General features: G+C 35.8%; 1 protein-coding gene across 2 annotated transcripts in view; it reads right to left on the minus strand.

Moving 5' to 3' along the window:
* Positions 1 to 15577, minus strand: part of Mitf (transcription factor Mitf) — a 144117-nt gene that overhangs the window by 35545 nt on the left and 92995 nt on the right. The window contains exon 7 of one of the 2 annotated variants that reach the window (XM_072901106.1): positions 6454 to 15092. The exons of the other annotated variant lie outside the window; for it this stretch is intronic. Coding sequence (XP_072757207.1) covers positions 14850 to 15092 — 243 coding nt within the window. The 3' untranslated portion in view covers positions 6454 to 14849. Of the gene's footprint in view, positions 1 to 6453; positions 15093 to 15577 lie in introns of those variants that run through there. 2 annotated transcript variants of the gene reach the window in all.

Below are 15577 nucleotides of genomic sequence, written 5' to 3' on the forward strand. Positions count from 1 at the left end.
CAATTCGCACAAGTATTATTTTCCATTTATCGATATTCTCTGAACTGTTTTAAATTAAATCTCGTTCTCTCGCGCCAAGATTCTTTTCCGCTGCTGCAAATGCAATAGCGGAATCGACTTACGGCTCATTATCGGGTGGTATGTTTCGTTCGAATTAACGAGAAAAATACAGAACTTTCTTATAGACTATTACGGATGCCTCGTTTCGGATAAAGTTAATCCGAACAACTCGGTGTAATCCGCTTAACAATTCATTACGGATGAGAGTTGAGTTCATTTCCATCAGGATATTCCTGACGATTTCCGTTTAATCTGTGATAATGCAGTTATGGAGATTGTTATACGTTTCAAAATTAGAATTTAAAATATTAGAGATTTCATCAAGACTTGATGTAGGAAAAAGTCGATATATCAATATCAAAAATACAAATAAATAGCTTAAAAATTACTTTTTAATTTTATCCAGCGTAAAAAGAAACGAAGACACATCACGTAAAATTAACTCACAGAAAACCGAGTGCAAAACGAAGTCGATCTCTTCGACTTCTCGTTAATCATTCTAGCTTCTTAGGTTCTTCCTTCTTGCCAGTAAAAAACATCTTTTACGCGAACGATTTGAAAAAGGAGATTGAAGATGCGAAATCGAAAGAGACAGAGAAAGAGAAAGGAGAAGAAATATATAAGGAGAAGATATATTTTATATATATATATATACACAAAAGGGAGAGATAAAATCGAGAAGATACCTTGATTCGAGGAATAGGTACCTTTTTGCGAAACAGTGGAAGCTGCTTAAGAGATATTTCCTCGACACGAAAGCGACGAAAGAAACGATGAAGACGTCAAAGAAACATCTCGTTGAATCACAGCAAATGCTGCATGAAGATGAAAAACGCAAAAACATTCTCGAAAAAAACTCGGAAGGTTGCCAAAAGTGTGAGTACTTAGAAAATACGTTAATTAAATACTATACTAGGTGCCTAGATCTATGACGTACATTTCATTCGCATATCTAATAAATTATTTTCGAACTTATTTAAGAAGTAATAAAAATAAACAAGATTATTCTTCAAATAATTTACAACATAATGGAAAAAAAAACAAATTGCACTCCTCTCTTTCTCTTTTTAATTACAATAACAAAAAAAGAGAATTTTTTGCACACAGCTACAATAGTTTCCACTTTCAAGGATTTCACTTTCGCAAAAGTTGACGTCGCGAAAATCGCCTTGGCTTATCTTGTTCGTTCGAGTTAATTTCTCTTATTTATCTCGAAATACCACCGTATCCGAATTTTCTATTAACCTGCGACCTCTACAAAGTCAAGGGGCTTAAGGCATGTACCCAGGTGATTCGCAAGCTAATCCAAATTAATTGATCCTTAAACCGAAGAGGAAAGATTCGGAAGAAAGTAATGACTTAAAGTACATCGAGCGTTAAATCAAAACAAATTCTTCATCATTTTTCTCTCTTAAATATAAATATAAAATCAGATATAAAAAAATATAAAAGATATATAATATAAAAATATTTAAAAAATAATAAAAATAAAACTCTGCGCAAAAATTTTATTCATAATTAATTTATATGAAATACAAGATTTAAAAAAATCGCTCCCTTTTTTCCATTATAAATTATATGAATTCACTCTGAAATACATCGCCTTATCGCAAACTTTATCTGCATTTAGCATGTATAATTGATAACGCATCATACGTACATAATCGGACGACAGCAATTAAATCGCAAACGTGCGTGAGCAAGATGATTAAAAAATTTCAATTAGGAAATTAATTTTACTTTACTAGCTTGTATATAATATTTTGCCTTTGTATGATTACATCTCGTCACCCGTTATATTCTGCCGGTTCCATTTTACAGGATGCGACGCTTTAATGCTTACCTGATGTAACTTTAATCCCTGAAATTTATGCCGCAGCGACTCGTTGTCGGGGAAATAAATAGCCAGATGTTGGCCCGCGTTGTCTGATGTAGATAATTAATTAATTAAGCAAATATCTTTCTAACTCTATGTCAATTCCTCGCACGACGCTTTCGTCATATCGCGCTGATAAAGATTTCTAAAGCGGAACGTCAGCAATCTGACATTTCTCGGAGCCGAGTTTTATTTCCATGGAAAATTCTTCGTCGATCATAAATGCGAATTTTTTTCAATTTCGCGGGAAAGTTGGAATTCCTATGCGATATATAGCAATGTTTTATAACGATTATTAACAATGAGTTTTTTTATCAAAAAATTGCTTTTAATAAATTAAATAAAGTTTTGAACTATTGCAGAAAAGCTCAGATTTTATCGCTTCATTAAATTTTAAAAAATAATTTTAACATTTTTGTCTATTTTTCTTCTCACGATAATTTTGCTATTATTAGAATTTTTAAAACATAGGAATATCATAACATATTACAGAACTATCATATCGATAGTTTTCTTTATAAATTTCAGCGAAAATATTTTCATTCAGTAGAAAATCCAGGCTATTTCGTTCCCTTGAAGAAGTATTACATGAGACTCGGAAGTTGAATACGCAGAATTGATCGCGATTTTTCTCAAGTTTTTATAACGCTCGAAAAATTAAATTGAAACGTATATTAAACTAACAGTGGATATGTAAGAAAGTGATTTTTTTTACCATGTATACGTCAGTGCTGTGTCCAGTTAAATCGCTCTTCATATTAAATTTAAAAGTTCCCACATAAATATGTGGTATACGACAGTCTCACATAAATGGCCGAGTTTGTCTATAAAAATTAATGCGAGCAATCTTCATTTTCCGCAGATACGACAAATTAATGGCAAAAAATATCGTATTGCATAAGAGAATTCGCGTAACCAGAAATGTAAAAGATATTTACGTAGAAAAGAATAATTATTATTAATTTAAATATTTTTAAAAATTAAAAATCGCTAAAGTATATACATATATATATATATATATATATATGTATATATATATACATATATATATACTTTATATGAAAGTATGAATTTAGAGTGCGAAAATTTTTTCAATGCATGTAAAAATGCAAAGTGGATATAACGTGCCCTCCATGATGGTGAATCTCATCTGACGATAACTTTTCGCAATAAAGAGTTAAGTTACATGCTAATAATGCAAATATTTATCTTCGTAAAAAACGGAGAGGCGGTCTGACGTAAGAAGAAATTATCGTAATACGGAAATTCATGGAGTAACTGAGAGTTATCATCGTTTCCGACAATAACCACTGCATCATCGTCGCCGTGCAGTAAAGAACTATACGAGATGACATTTTGCAATGTTAAATTTACGACCGACGTCTCTCTGTAAAAACTAACATTCTCACGTTGAGCATGCCCACGCGTTAATCTCTTTCTCTCTCTCTCTCTCTCTCTCTCTCTCTTCCTTTCTCCAAAGAAAATATTAATAAGTTGCGTGTTTATCCTCATTTGCGATTTTCTTGGCATAGATATAAATGTGCATTAATTAAAGGACACTTGCATAGTGGCATACTTAAGAGTCATGCACCAATTCCCGTCTTTTCGTATATAAATGTAATATATAATACTTTCAATTGCGTGGCCTAATTAACAATTTTCTTTCTTGCGCGTAATCAAATTTCTTTTACGAATACGTGAACTCGTGTAACTTTTACATGTAATAAGAGTTTCATTTATATATTTTAATCGTTGCTGCTATGAAACCGTGTGAGTTTATGAAAATATGCAGACTTACATATATTCGTGTCTTTTAAACTGAATACGTAATATAAAGTTAAAAGGAAAGTTTGAATACGTAATACAAAATTAAAAGGCAAGTTTTCCCGAATGCAAGTAAAAAAAATTAAAAGAGGGCTTATAATATATTCTAATGATAAACCTCTGGCAGAGTGTTTTCCAAACAATAATATTACAATAAAGATACAATTTTTTCAGTGAATGTAATATCACATCCGGGTAACGTGGCGATTTTATCTTCGTGTTTATACAATTCCCTTCGGCACGCATCGATTAAACAAACCTCCGTAGTCGTACGGTCTCTCAACTTTTGTTCTCTCTTTCTCTCTCCCTCTCTTTTTAACCCTAGACACTTTCCGACATAATTCCCGCCAATTTCTTTTATCCCCAGAGGATAGACCTGCCGCGAGACTTCGCACTTTGCCGCGAGGCTCTCCTCCATTATAATGAAATCTCGTCGTTTCCCCGATGGAGACGCATACAACAGCCTCGTTCTCAGCGAACAGCTCCCGGTCTACCATTCCTCGTTCTCGCACTCCCGGAATTTTTCCATTTTCCACGGCACGGGATCGTGGCACCGTAGGCAGCGCCGAGTAAATTGAACCGATCCATTATACGCTGGTGTCGAGCGGGAGGAGGGTTGGTGGGCTAGGTAGCAAAGGGTTGGTAGCAAAGGGTGTAGGAGTATTGGCCGGGACAGGTTCGGGGACAGTGTTGGAAATGAAGGTAGCCAGACATCGTAAAAGAGTCGCCCGTAATTATCGATCCTGTAAAACGAGCCGACAGTGGTGTATGCTTGTTGCTCGATGCGATTATCAGTCAATTAAAACATCATTATTCGCATTATTTGTTTGCCAAATTATAAAACGATTGATTGGTTACGCTAAATTATTTTCTCGATAATGAATACAAATATTATAAATATAAATATTTCAAGGATTTTATAATATTTGTAGAAATTAACGACAATATTATGCGATAAACATTATTTTTCACAATTTTGGTTATTGAGTTATTACGTGAACACTGATTTTGTTTACATAGAAATGCGCATTCTAGATTGATGCCTCGCGTGTATTGTTAATCATAATGCTCGGCGACATATGTGTCTCTCGTGCATCAACCTTGAGCACCCGGTAACCTATCATTAAAATTGCGAACCATAAGACACGTGCTTCGCGAAAGAGTGTTATTAAATTTACAAAAATTGTGTGTGTGATATCAAACTAATTATCTTAACTCGCGCGACCTTTCATTGAACTCTTATCGCGACGATAAAAAATGGTATTAAAAATTTCGAGACACGTGTCATTATATCTGACTAAATTTTTATCACGCGATACAACCTAATGCTAAAAAGGTCTACATACTCTTATAAAAATAGATAATCTCTGCGTATAATACTTGAGCCTCACAAAATAAATTTCAACATAAAATTAATATAATTATGAAGAGTTAATGTAATGTCAAATAAAACGTATAATATATTTTTTCTAGAAATACCAACACAATCACCATTTTCATTAACTTTTTACGAAATTTCCTTGAAATTTTCAACGAGCAAATGCGAGATTATGAATTCATTTTGTGTAAATACGATAAGAAATACTTTTCACTAATAGAGAGAAAAACAATAGCGATTAATTGCTACATTATACTCTTTTAATAATATCACGCGGTCAATTCGAAAGATCAGATATAAGCGAATAATCGAGCATTATTTCCTCCTTAGCCCGGAGCTATACGATTAGCCATATAGGGGAACCTGTATCAGCCTTGACCTCCTCCTCGCCCTATGCGCTGACCTGACCGACGCCGAAACCACTCGAGAAGCCCATTTCCGTCCGTCGTCACAGCAAATTGCATTTCCTCCTCGTGATCGCTCGTTACCGCTGAATGAAGGAATTATAGCGAGGACGAAATGGGATAAAGATGCGGTCTTCTCGTACTCGGAAACTGTAGAAACACCGAGGAGATATAGGGTAATCTCGATGAATTTTCTCGTTATGCCTCATTTTTGTGTTCTTGTGTTCTCGGCTTCTTTGCCATTTTTCTAATTCTCACCTTCTTTCCCCTTCCCCTCATTTTTTACTTCGTCTTAAGTCTCGCCTTTGAAAGGGTCCCGGGTCTGCGATTAACTCAACTCCTGGACGTTGAATTTTATATCGCCACTAAGCGCGCACTTTTCTTCACCGTCGGCGGGTTATTGACCCGTCGCAATGTAGATAACTCGTGGAAAATTAAGAATTTCAAATGAACGTAGATTATCCGCTTCAATGATAATCAAGTTGATTAAATATTTAAGGCTCTGCGGTGTTCTTGACTACGTGATGTTTGCAGATTAAATTTGTAGTATATAAAAGTAGTGTTGTAGTGTTGTAAAAATTTCAATTTAAAAATTGTAGACTTAATTATACATGAAAATTTTTTCTTAAAAATAAAAGACAAATCTGTCAAAATCTACGTGTTCTCGATTTGAATAAATTTATAAGATCGTTTGCAATCATTAATCTAACCGACCGTAAATTTCTTTACAAAGGATATAATAAAACGTTTCAATAAAATTTATCGGCGAACATAAAACAATGTATATATCACTTCTTGTGTCAGCTGTGCATAATCTGCATATCTAATAAGCGGATTTCGATGATGCCAGAAAAGGAGATGAAAATAGGAGTGAGGCGATTATGCTGATGAATAAATAAACTTCACAATTCAGTAACGTCATCCTTTATCTTCATTTTGTCAGGCACTGCGTCATAACCACTTCTACGAAAATTGCAACTGTAATATCGCGAGTAACAACGAGTAAAACATATACATAACATAACATAATTCATCTGCTTCGCCATCACGACCAATCATCATCGAACATAATACAGTTCCGATTCGCTTGGCTTCGTCATCATGTATTTATAACGATTATAATTACATGATCGTAATTGCACGCCCTAATAATTGTACAATAGTAAATGATAACAATGGATAGTCATCGACATGGAGACGTCACGTCGCCAATGACGGTACGTCGATGTAACAATGACGGATAATAAAGTATCGTCTCAAAACGTATCATTAACGACGCGCAACAATAACGATAACTTTTATTATTACTATTACTATCGATATAATTAACATTATATATTCGCTTTTCCGCATCTATCTCTCTCGAATTGTCAACAATTAAACTATGAAAATTGATAACACCATTCTCGCTTTATCTTTCACACTTTTCTTGTATAGGCACCGTTACATGTATTTTTCGCACGTATTTTATTTATATTTGTCAAAAAAAAAAAAAAAAAAAAAAAAAATCATTAATAACTATCGAATCGAGAAGGATAAATACAGGATAAGATGCAAGACTTAATATTGCATAGCGCAAAATTCTTCGTTTCATAAAATACTTTCGAAAATATATTCTTCGCACGTTTCCTAGCCTACATATTGTACTTATTCGCTTATATCTATTGGGTGTATACTTTATCGTATCTCACACACACACACACACACGCGCGCGCACACACACGCACACGCACACGCACACGCACAACACACACACGTTATGATAGAGGGCTGCGAGAAGATCGCGGATCTCTTCTCGCGTGTCGAAATGATCTCGCTTCCTGCAAACTCGCTCGGCGGAAAACGTCTTTTCGCATTCCAGGAGTATTGACTTACGCGTCCGTTTCGAGATACGATATCGGTCGGGATATGCTCTCTCGCTTGCGAGGGCTCGACGTCTAGAGGAGATTTATCTGTGCTTGCGAAGCGTGCGCGCAATTTTGCGTCGAGGAGGCTGCGCTCGGAGGAAATTCGACGAGAAATACGCGCGTCAACGATAATTCCCGCGATTCCTCCAACGATTCTGTCACGAGTGGCAGATCTACGAGAGGCGAATGTACTTTATAAAAAAGATTCAAACTTGATCAAGATATTAAAAATAAAAATATAAGTAAAAAAAAAAGAAAAAAAAAAATGAAATTTTGATAAAATTATATCTATAAGATTCAAGAACAGTATTACAAAATTGGTTCTCTGCGAAAACGTGATCATTTGACACGAGCGTGTCTTTAAAACTGCACACGCGCTGCCGATGCGCGACGATATTTAAATTCGCCGTTCGCGTGACACGCTTATGGCACCGTTAACTATTGGCTGTCAACGAGCGAATGCGGCGTGCTCGAACGAACGATAAAAGTGCGTGGCAAAAACACCGACGATGGAGAAAAGCCTAGTCAAACCGGCTTACCGGGATATGTACAATCCCAATGCGTGTTAAAACACGCGACACGCGCGGCTCATTGCGAGCGCGTGCTTGTCCTCGGCCTGGTCCGCGTCGATGTTTTATTCACGAGACGGTGAAACTTACGGGGAAACCCACATATAAACATGAGCGCCGGAATATAAATACCACCGATAAAGATTATATTTTCCTTCAATTTTCAGATATCCAAATTAAAAAACAAAAACAGAAAGATTGACATCAAACGAAAGTGATGAAAGAAAAATTGACAATTAAAAAAAAATGTTGATAACTTTTAAATTTTTCGCGAATAAATGAATCGTAAAATTTTGTAAATATATTTAAAAAAGTAATGCATTGATGATGTCGCGAAGGGCTTCGATTGGACGAGAGAAACGCACATATATATTCCGCGTTTGCGGAATTTTCAATCTCGTTCTATAGCACGTAACATCGGCAGCAATGTCTTTTATTTATGGTCGGCGCACCTGCCTCGTACTTTCGCCCTCATCTTCTCTCTCGTTTTTATTCTCATTGTCGTCGCGTTATGTACCCGCATGCAAATGATACCGATTCGCGATGGACGACTCGCAAACTTGCAACGTCAGCATCGGTGAACTTCGAAAACTTGGATTGTCGTCGTTTCGTGCGACGAAATGTATGTTCGAGAGATTGAATTTCCGAATAAGCAAAAAGCATTCATAATACAATCTCGCAATATTTATATTAAATTAATACATAAGTACTTGAAAAAATTATTATTATTTATATTAATTTAATTTATATTAAAAAATTAATCTAACAAAATCTCTTCTCAAAAAAAAAATCTTGCGCAAAATGTGAAAAATCGTACTAACGAATAAATAAATAAATTTAATATTGAACATTAAAATAATTCAATAATTTGTTTAATATAAAATTGTAAAGAGCTATAAAAATAAACTATAGAAATAAAGAAAAGAAAATTTCTTGTTAACGTGATATTTAAATATCTTTTTTCTTAAAATTTGAAAATTATTCTTGCAACATCAATATGCATCAAAGAAATATTATATTCGGAAACAAATGAATATACAGCTGTGTTCGGATAAATTTCCAATACGTCTTCCGTAACGCGCCATTGCACATTGTCGTGAAATTTCGTTCCGACAGAAATTAGTTTCGTTCTGAGTTTAAAGGTAGGCAGCACTCTCTCTATAAATGACGTACCCTAGGGGTATGACCTATTTCGAGATTCGCAAACCAGTTATGTCTGCTAATCATTATTGCATACTTAACTTTCGTTATGTATTCACGATGGCAATAGCCTTTGGCGTTTTGAGACGGAAAAATTTGCAACTTTTGACGGCATCGCGTTGCTTCGATATATCGATGAAGAAACAATGTCAACTTTAATTAAATTTTTTGCCATCGATCAATTATTAAACACCGAATGCTTAATGAAAACGAAAAGTGAGTTGTGTATGTTTTATTTTTCTAATTTCTACCTACTCGGAAAAATAAAATGTATATTTAATGATACCGATCCTCACGTCTGCACGAAACGACGAATATTTCGCACGCGTGAAATTTCTCACCGAATCTCGGACCGAACTCTCTTGCGAGCAAAGTCACGTCCTCGCCAAAAGTCCTAACAAGCCCCTTTTAAACATGGACAAGAAAGCGTCCTCGACAAGAAAGTTTTTCGCGAGCCACCGGAATCACTATTTACCTTAGGCGCACGCCGTGTACTCGGATTATTTATTTTTCCCCGGTGGTTACATAACACCGACAACGGGGGAGTTAGCGTTCTTCCTTCTCTCATCTCCCCCCATTATTTTGACCCGAGGCGAGTGCACCGTGTCGTCGAATCGTTACGTATTCCGCATCGCGCGGCTCGTGCACGGAATTGCGAGTTGGTCTGATTTTGCGAAAGAACCTTCGGCGAATTTTGATAATCACTCGAAGCACGAAATTTCTTTCGCTCGCTGACCTTATACCCAATTTTGATGCTTAAGTATAGGACGTCCCGGAGGAACGTATTTGTAGACAGACTATTCTTTGATCAATTTGAAGTCTACTTTTCCTGAACAAAAATCAAATTTTATATTAATAATTTATCCAATTGTAAATAATGAAAGAGAAAAGCATCCCTATTGAGATTAAGTTTTGAAGCTGCAAATAAAGACTGAAACCTTATTCTTTATTTAATTTGGTAATTTCTTACATTAATGTAAGAAATTGAAAGAGTAAAGCGGAAAAAGTGACATTTAATCAAATTTTTGTTCAAAGAAAAATTAACTTAACAATTACAAAAGAATTTGTAGGCGATGAAGCGTTAAAAATAGCCGAGTGTTCTACATAAAATTTCCTAATTAATTTTTACAGCTTGAGAACGCAAGAGAGGAAGAAGGAGAAAGAGTTTTTCTTCAAAGGTTTTTAAAATATATTTCTTACAAAACCTCTCCTCTCTCTCTCTCTCTCTCTATTTCATTCTCTTGCGCGCGCGTACGTTCTATATCTGATGTTCGTCGAGCTTTCTCGCAGTTGAAATTAAACAACAATTAATCAACAAGAACATACGTTGACAATGCTAATATAAAATTACTCGCTACGACGTGTGTATGTGCGCACGACAACATTGCGTTGCGCAATAAATTCATATATCGCGAACGGAATGATTTGTTAATGGACATATCAGCCTCAGGGCATCGCAGTCTCCGAGAGCAACTGCAGTTGCCGTTGCGCTTGCAACGTTTTGCTCGTTTGTTCAGTCACGCTTGCGAGAAACGAGAATACTCTGCACAACAACGCGCGCGCGTTTCCAACCTGCTGTAATTTGTTTACATAGACCTCGTAAGAAAGTATATATACCTGGAGTATGTACCGACGAAGAAGTGTCCTCGAGATGAGTTACAGATCGTATACTAAAAACTTGCGACCTGCGCGAGTGGGTATCGTGTATTGGATACAAAAACATTCTTCTATGAGTACCTTACACATCGACCATCTTGAAGCCAGAAAAAGTTAAGGTCGTTCCGCGACTCAAAATCATGGGAATAATTATATGTATATATGCGTATATATATTATTATATAGCTTTTCTGTTGTATGTAAATGTGAAAAGTTTATCCTTTTATCTCTTAGAAAACGAGTCGCGAAGTGACATTGGTTCTTCCGGTTTCAATGCGTTTTATAAATGTCATTTTTATATCGAGGAATTGACATATATATATTTATGTATATAAACTAATTCAGAGAGAAAATTCAGAGAGAGGTTGTAATACAGTATATTCTGGCGATATATATCTTGATTTTATATATATATATATACACATGTAACAAGATATTTTTTATCTCAAAGGAGATTAATCTTTTATTTATCTTGATTAAACTGGCACCATTGAATCCATAAGACACCGTTTCGTTTATCAAAAAGTTTCAAACGCAATTACGAGCGTTTTTCTAGACTATGAACTACGAGAATGTATTTCTTCACAAAAGAGAGTTCTCGGTTTATCTAAGGACTAATGATGCGATAAGAACACACTCGAGGGCAGTATGTTGATCTTCTGCCTATAGTCCACGTCTGGAATGTCTAACTCTATCACTTTCTATGTAATCGAAATAGATAAATGAGACAGCTGGAAAAAACACGTTATTACTAATCGTAAAAAAATCCGCTGACTACATGAGTGCTTGAGATATTAAATATAATTAATATTTCACAAGTCATACCAATTATTACATTATGATTAAAATATATTAAATATATTGTTCATTAATATTTTTTTTATACAGAGTAAAAAGAGAATTAATATTTATTTTTGGAAAAATAACTTTTAAAAATGTTTTCTTTTCCCGCTAATCTTTTCAAATAATGAAAAGTGGCCGTTATCCGTTATTACTTGTGATTTAGCAATGTGTTTGGATAGAGAGTGATAGTGTTTAGATATTCTGTGTATAAACTGTTATTATTTCCCTAACACTGCTTGAAGCTATAAAACATTTAATCGAGAAAATACATAGAAAGTACACTCGTAGAAGAAATCGAAAGAATAGTCCTAAAGAATATTCTCATAGTCTTTGTTTCTCTTTTGTGTTTTTGATAAAAACAAATATATTTAATTTTAAATTTATCAAATGTACTGTATTCGGTTAACTAGTAAAAGGATATCTTATTTTCATATTTTTATCAAACTAAAAATCAAATTAAAACTTGCTTGATATTTAATAATAGTTCGACTTATGCATTTAAAATAATATCTCTTATCTTTCTCTTCCAATATTCCGTTTTATAACGAATATTCAATTTTTTTTCTCGCTCTCTCCTGAAAAGTAGGTGATATTTTAATTACTGCCCTTGCTATCAAGCGGCAATAATTTATCGATGGTGATTCCTCGGTCGAACAATCATCGATCTTGGCTCGAGGCGACGACGACGTAGTGACTCGGGCAATATGGGTTATACCCGGCGAACGCAAGGTAAACGATGAAATCAAGGACCGTCGCCGTCGCGTACAAAAGCCACCGTATGCTCGCTGTGAGCGACGCACGAGGCAGGCCACGATGTACACGCTGCCGAGAGGACAATAACTATTAGCAAACTTTATAACGAACTTGAGTGTAGTACTCGCTCATCCGCTACGGGCCTGCACTCGGGGTATCAGACGCGATATCGCCCCGATATCGACGTCGATGACGGGCGCCTTTGTCGCGAGACCACTTTGTACGATGGACAATTAATGGCAGATTGCATGAGCCTTTTCGCGAATAGTCAATTGAATACAGGTCTCTTATGTGTACGTATGGAATATATTATTTTATCTTCCCTTTTTTTATCTTAACGATGTGATCAAGTTTTATTAAAAATTATTTTGGTACTAGTACTTCGTATTCTGATATGATTATCTGATATTTGTTTCCTCGATCATCGTATCTTTGATTATTGGAAAAAATGTCGACTGCGATAAAAATAATGGCAAGATGATATAATTCTATGAACACATAGGGAATTTCATAATCCTCGAGAAGCCATATAATTTAAAGAGAAATTTTTATAAAGTTTTAAAATTTTTGCTATATAGATGATTTTATACACTATTACATATTGACAAATTGTACGTATCTTTGTGTATTTCTGGGATAAGAAATTCCCGACTGTGTAGTATTGCATATACAAATTTTAATACTGAAATCGAAGGATATATTTTCGAAAATATGTTTTTATTTCGATTATTTCCATAGAAAAGGCACTCGATTCGTATATCAAGTTGATATATATTTAATAAATTGAAAATTAAGAGAATCGCTAAATCTGATTTTCTCTTCAATGAATTCTTTGCTATTGCAATATCTTGTTTTTTAATAACAATTTTATATCTTAATAATCTCCTACTTTTATTTTCAAACCATTCTTTCAGCACAGATCTGATATTTCGTAATTTTTATAAACGTGCGAAAGCAATGACGTGTCATATAAAGCAATCATTTTCACAAATTTTATATATTAACAATTATATCTCTTATCGAAGAGATATATCCCTGGAGAAAATATTTTATTAAAAATATTCCTTTTCTCTCATCTCCCTTAGAGACCATTTTTTTCTCAACACATCTCGCAACCTACAAAAATAATTTCTCGATGATTAAGTAATATCATAACAAACTATATATATAGTTAGCACTTTTGACGTCTTTTCTCGTCTTTCGTTAAAGAAATCGTCGTCCAGCAATACAATGCGCATCACTGATGTGCATCGTGACGACATATCGTCCTCGACGATAACGAATGTTTAGGCTCGTCTCAAGCGCGACAGGAGCGCGTCCTTCGGGTGCACTGACATAACATACAACGCACGTAAGATGTCACGCATTCCATCGGTGTAACGGCCAGCCGTTTCTTAGAATCGTGACAACGAGCCCTCCGTTCTTCGCAATTGGAACGACCCTGAACTCCTCCTCCGTCGCCCGGCGATAACGACTTTCACCGCCACTTGGAAAGATCCCGGCCAGCTTGAAAACGCTCGATCACCTCTTGAGGTTCTCGTCATCGACCCGAAAAACCTCCATCTGATTCGCGTACTGAATCTTCAAGGACGCGTAACGCGAATTTGATACCTTGTCACGGTAATTTAGTCTTTAAAGTCTTGTTGATGATCTCCCAGGTTAAAAGAATCTTCGAAAATGCTCTTGCTGTCCATAGTTAATTAGGAGACAATGAAATCAATCATTAATGACATTTTAAATAACAAGTAAAGATATTGCACCAGTAATCGCTATATATTCTTGATAATTACGAAAATTGGCAGTATTTATGAGGTCCGATAAATGTATTTCGATGTACGTATTTCTATGAAAACATTCTAATTATGTCAATTTTCCAAAACGAATTATTTTTATTGAAATTTAATCAAGTAATTTCATTTCAGAAGAATATCGATATTTCTTCTTCAATAATGATTATTTTTCCAGTATAAATATGATCGTTTGCTCGATTAAAATATTCGAGGCAATCTCCTTTAATCTTCTGTATGGCAACATCTAATCCGGTTATACCTTTTCATTTCTTTTGCCGGTGCTCCGCAATAAGATCCTCTCGAGTCGATGACTAGTTTTAGATAAATAAATCCACGTGAGCGCGGTCGCTCCAATAAAATCCGATGGTGTGGGGCGCGAATTTCTTTGCCGTTTCTTCCACGATGAAGATCTATGATATGTAGCAGCTTTCTGTCTTTATGTCTTACGCATACATTAGCGTTCCAATTATTTCTTACACAAACCTAAATCGATCATCTCGGTCAAAAGCCGGAAAATCCGCGACGATGAAAGTTTCGGGAGTCGACCTCGATCGCGCGCGAAGCTGACGGACGACGGTGGTTTTCGACGCTACGCGACAATGTCCATGTCGGACGAGGAATTCGACGTGGTCACCGCCAGACTGCCGAGGGTGTCCTCGTCGGTTAAACCGTGGTGACAGGCGGCCGCAGGTGGGCTCAACGGCGGCAGATGCGGGGACGACAGCATCGGGTCGCCGCCGTGAACGGGACCGCCGGTGTCGTCCTCCATGAGGTCCTCGAGCTGCGACATGCTCAGGCTTGTCGCCTCCTCCGTCACCGCCAGGTCCGGTATCTACGGCAGAAAAATATCCGGCATCGTGTAAAACGAGCCGCCCTGGAGCGCAAACTCGGACGTCGGACGTCGAACGTTGGGATAGGATGGGAGTTTGAACAGTAGTGTTCCGATGCGAAAAAAAATCTTCTATAAAATTTCTATAAATTCCATAAATATATTCTTCTAGGAATGGATATTGGTTTCGATGAAAAAAAAGGATGTGCTGTCGATCTTCTATGAAAAAGTCGGTATTGGATGCGCTGGTGAAGTCTCTTCTAAAGCAGGAGTAAATATGAATATAAACAGATGTTTATATATTCGACACTTGTCCATCGATATAGTGCGATGATGCGGAAAAGCGTGTGTAATATCGAACATTTATTGCTAGTTACATTGCACATGCAAAAGGATGTAATTTCGTAATGCAATATGATGAGTTTCGTAGCAAAATTAGTACTAAGATTAGAACAATTAAAAGCTATATATGTATTAATTAGCTGAAA

The sequence above is a fragment of the Anoplolepis gracilipes genome, chromosome 10 (genome assembly GCF_047496725.1).
Source record: "Anoplolepis gracilipes chromosome 10, ASM4749672v1, whole genome shotgun sequence".
Taxonomy (NCBI): Eukaryota; Metazoa; Arthropoda; class Insecta; order Hymenoptera; family Formicidae; genus Anoplolepis; species Anoplolepis gracilipes.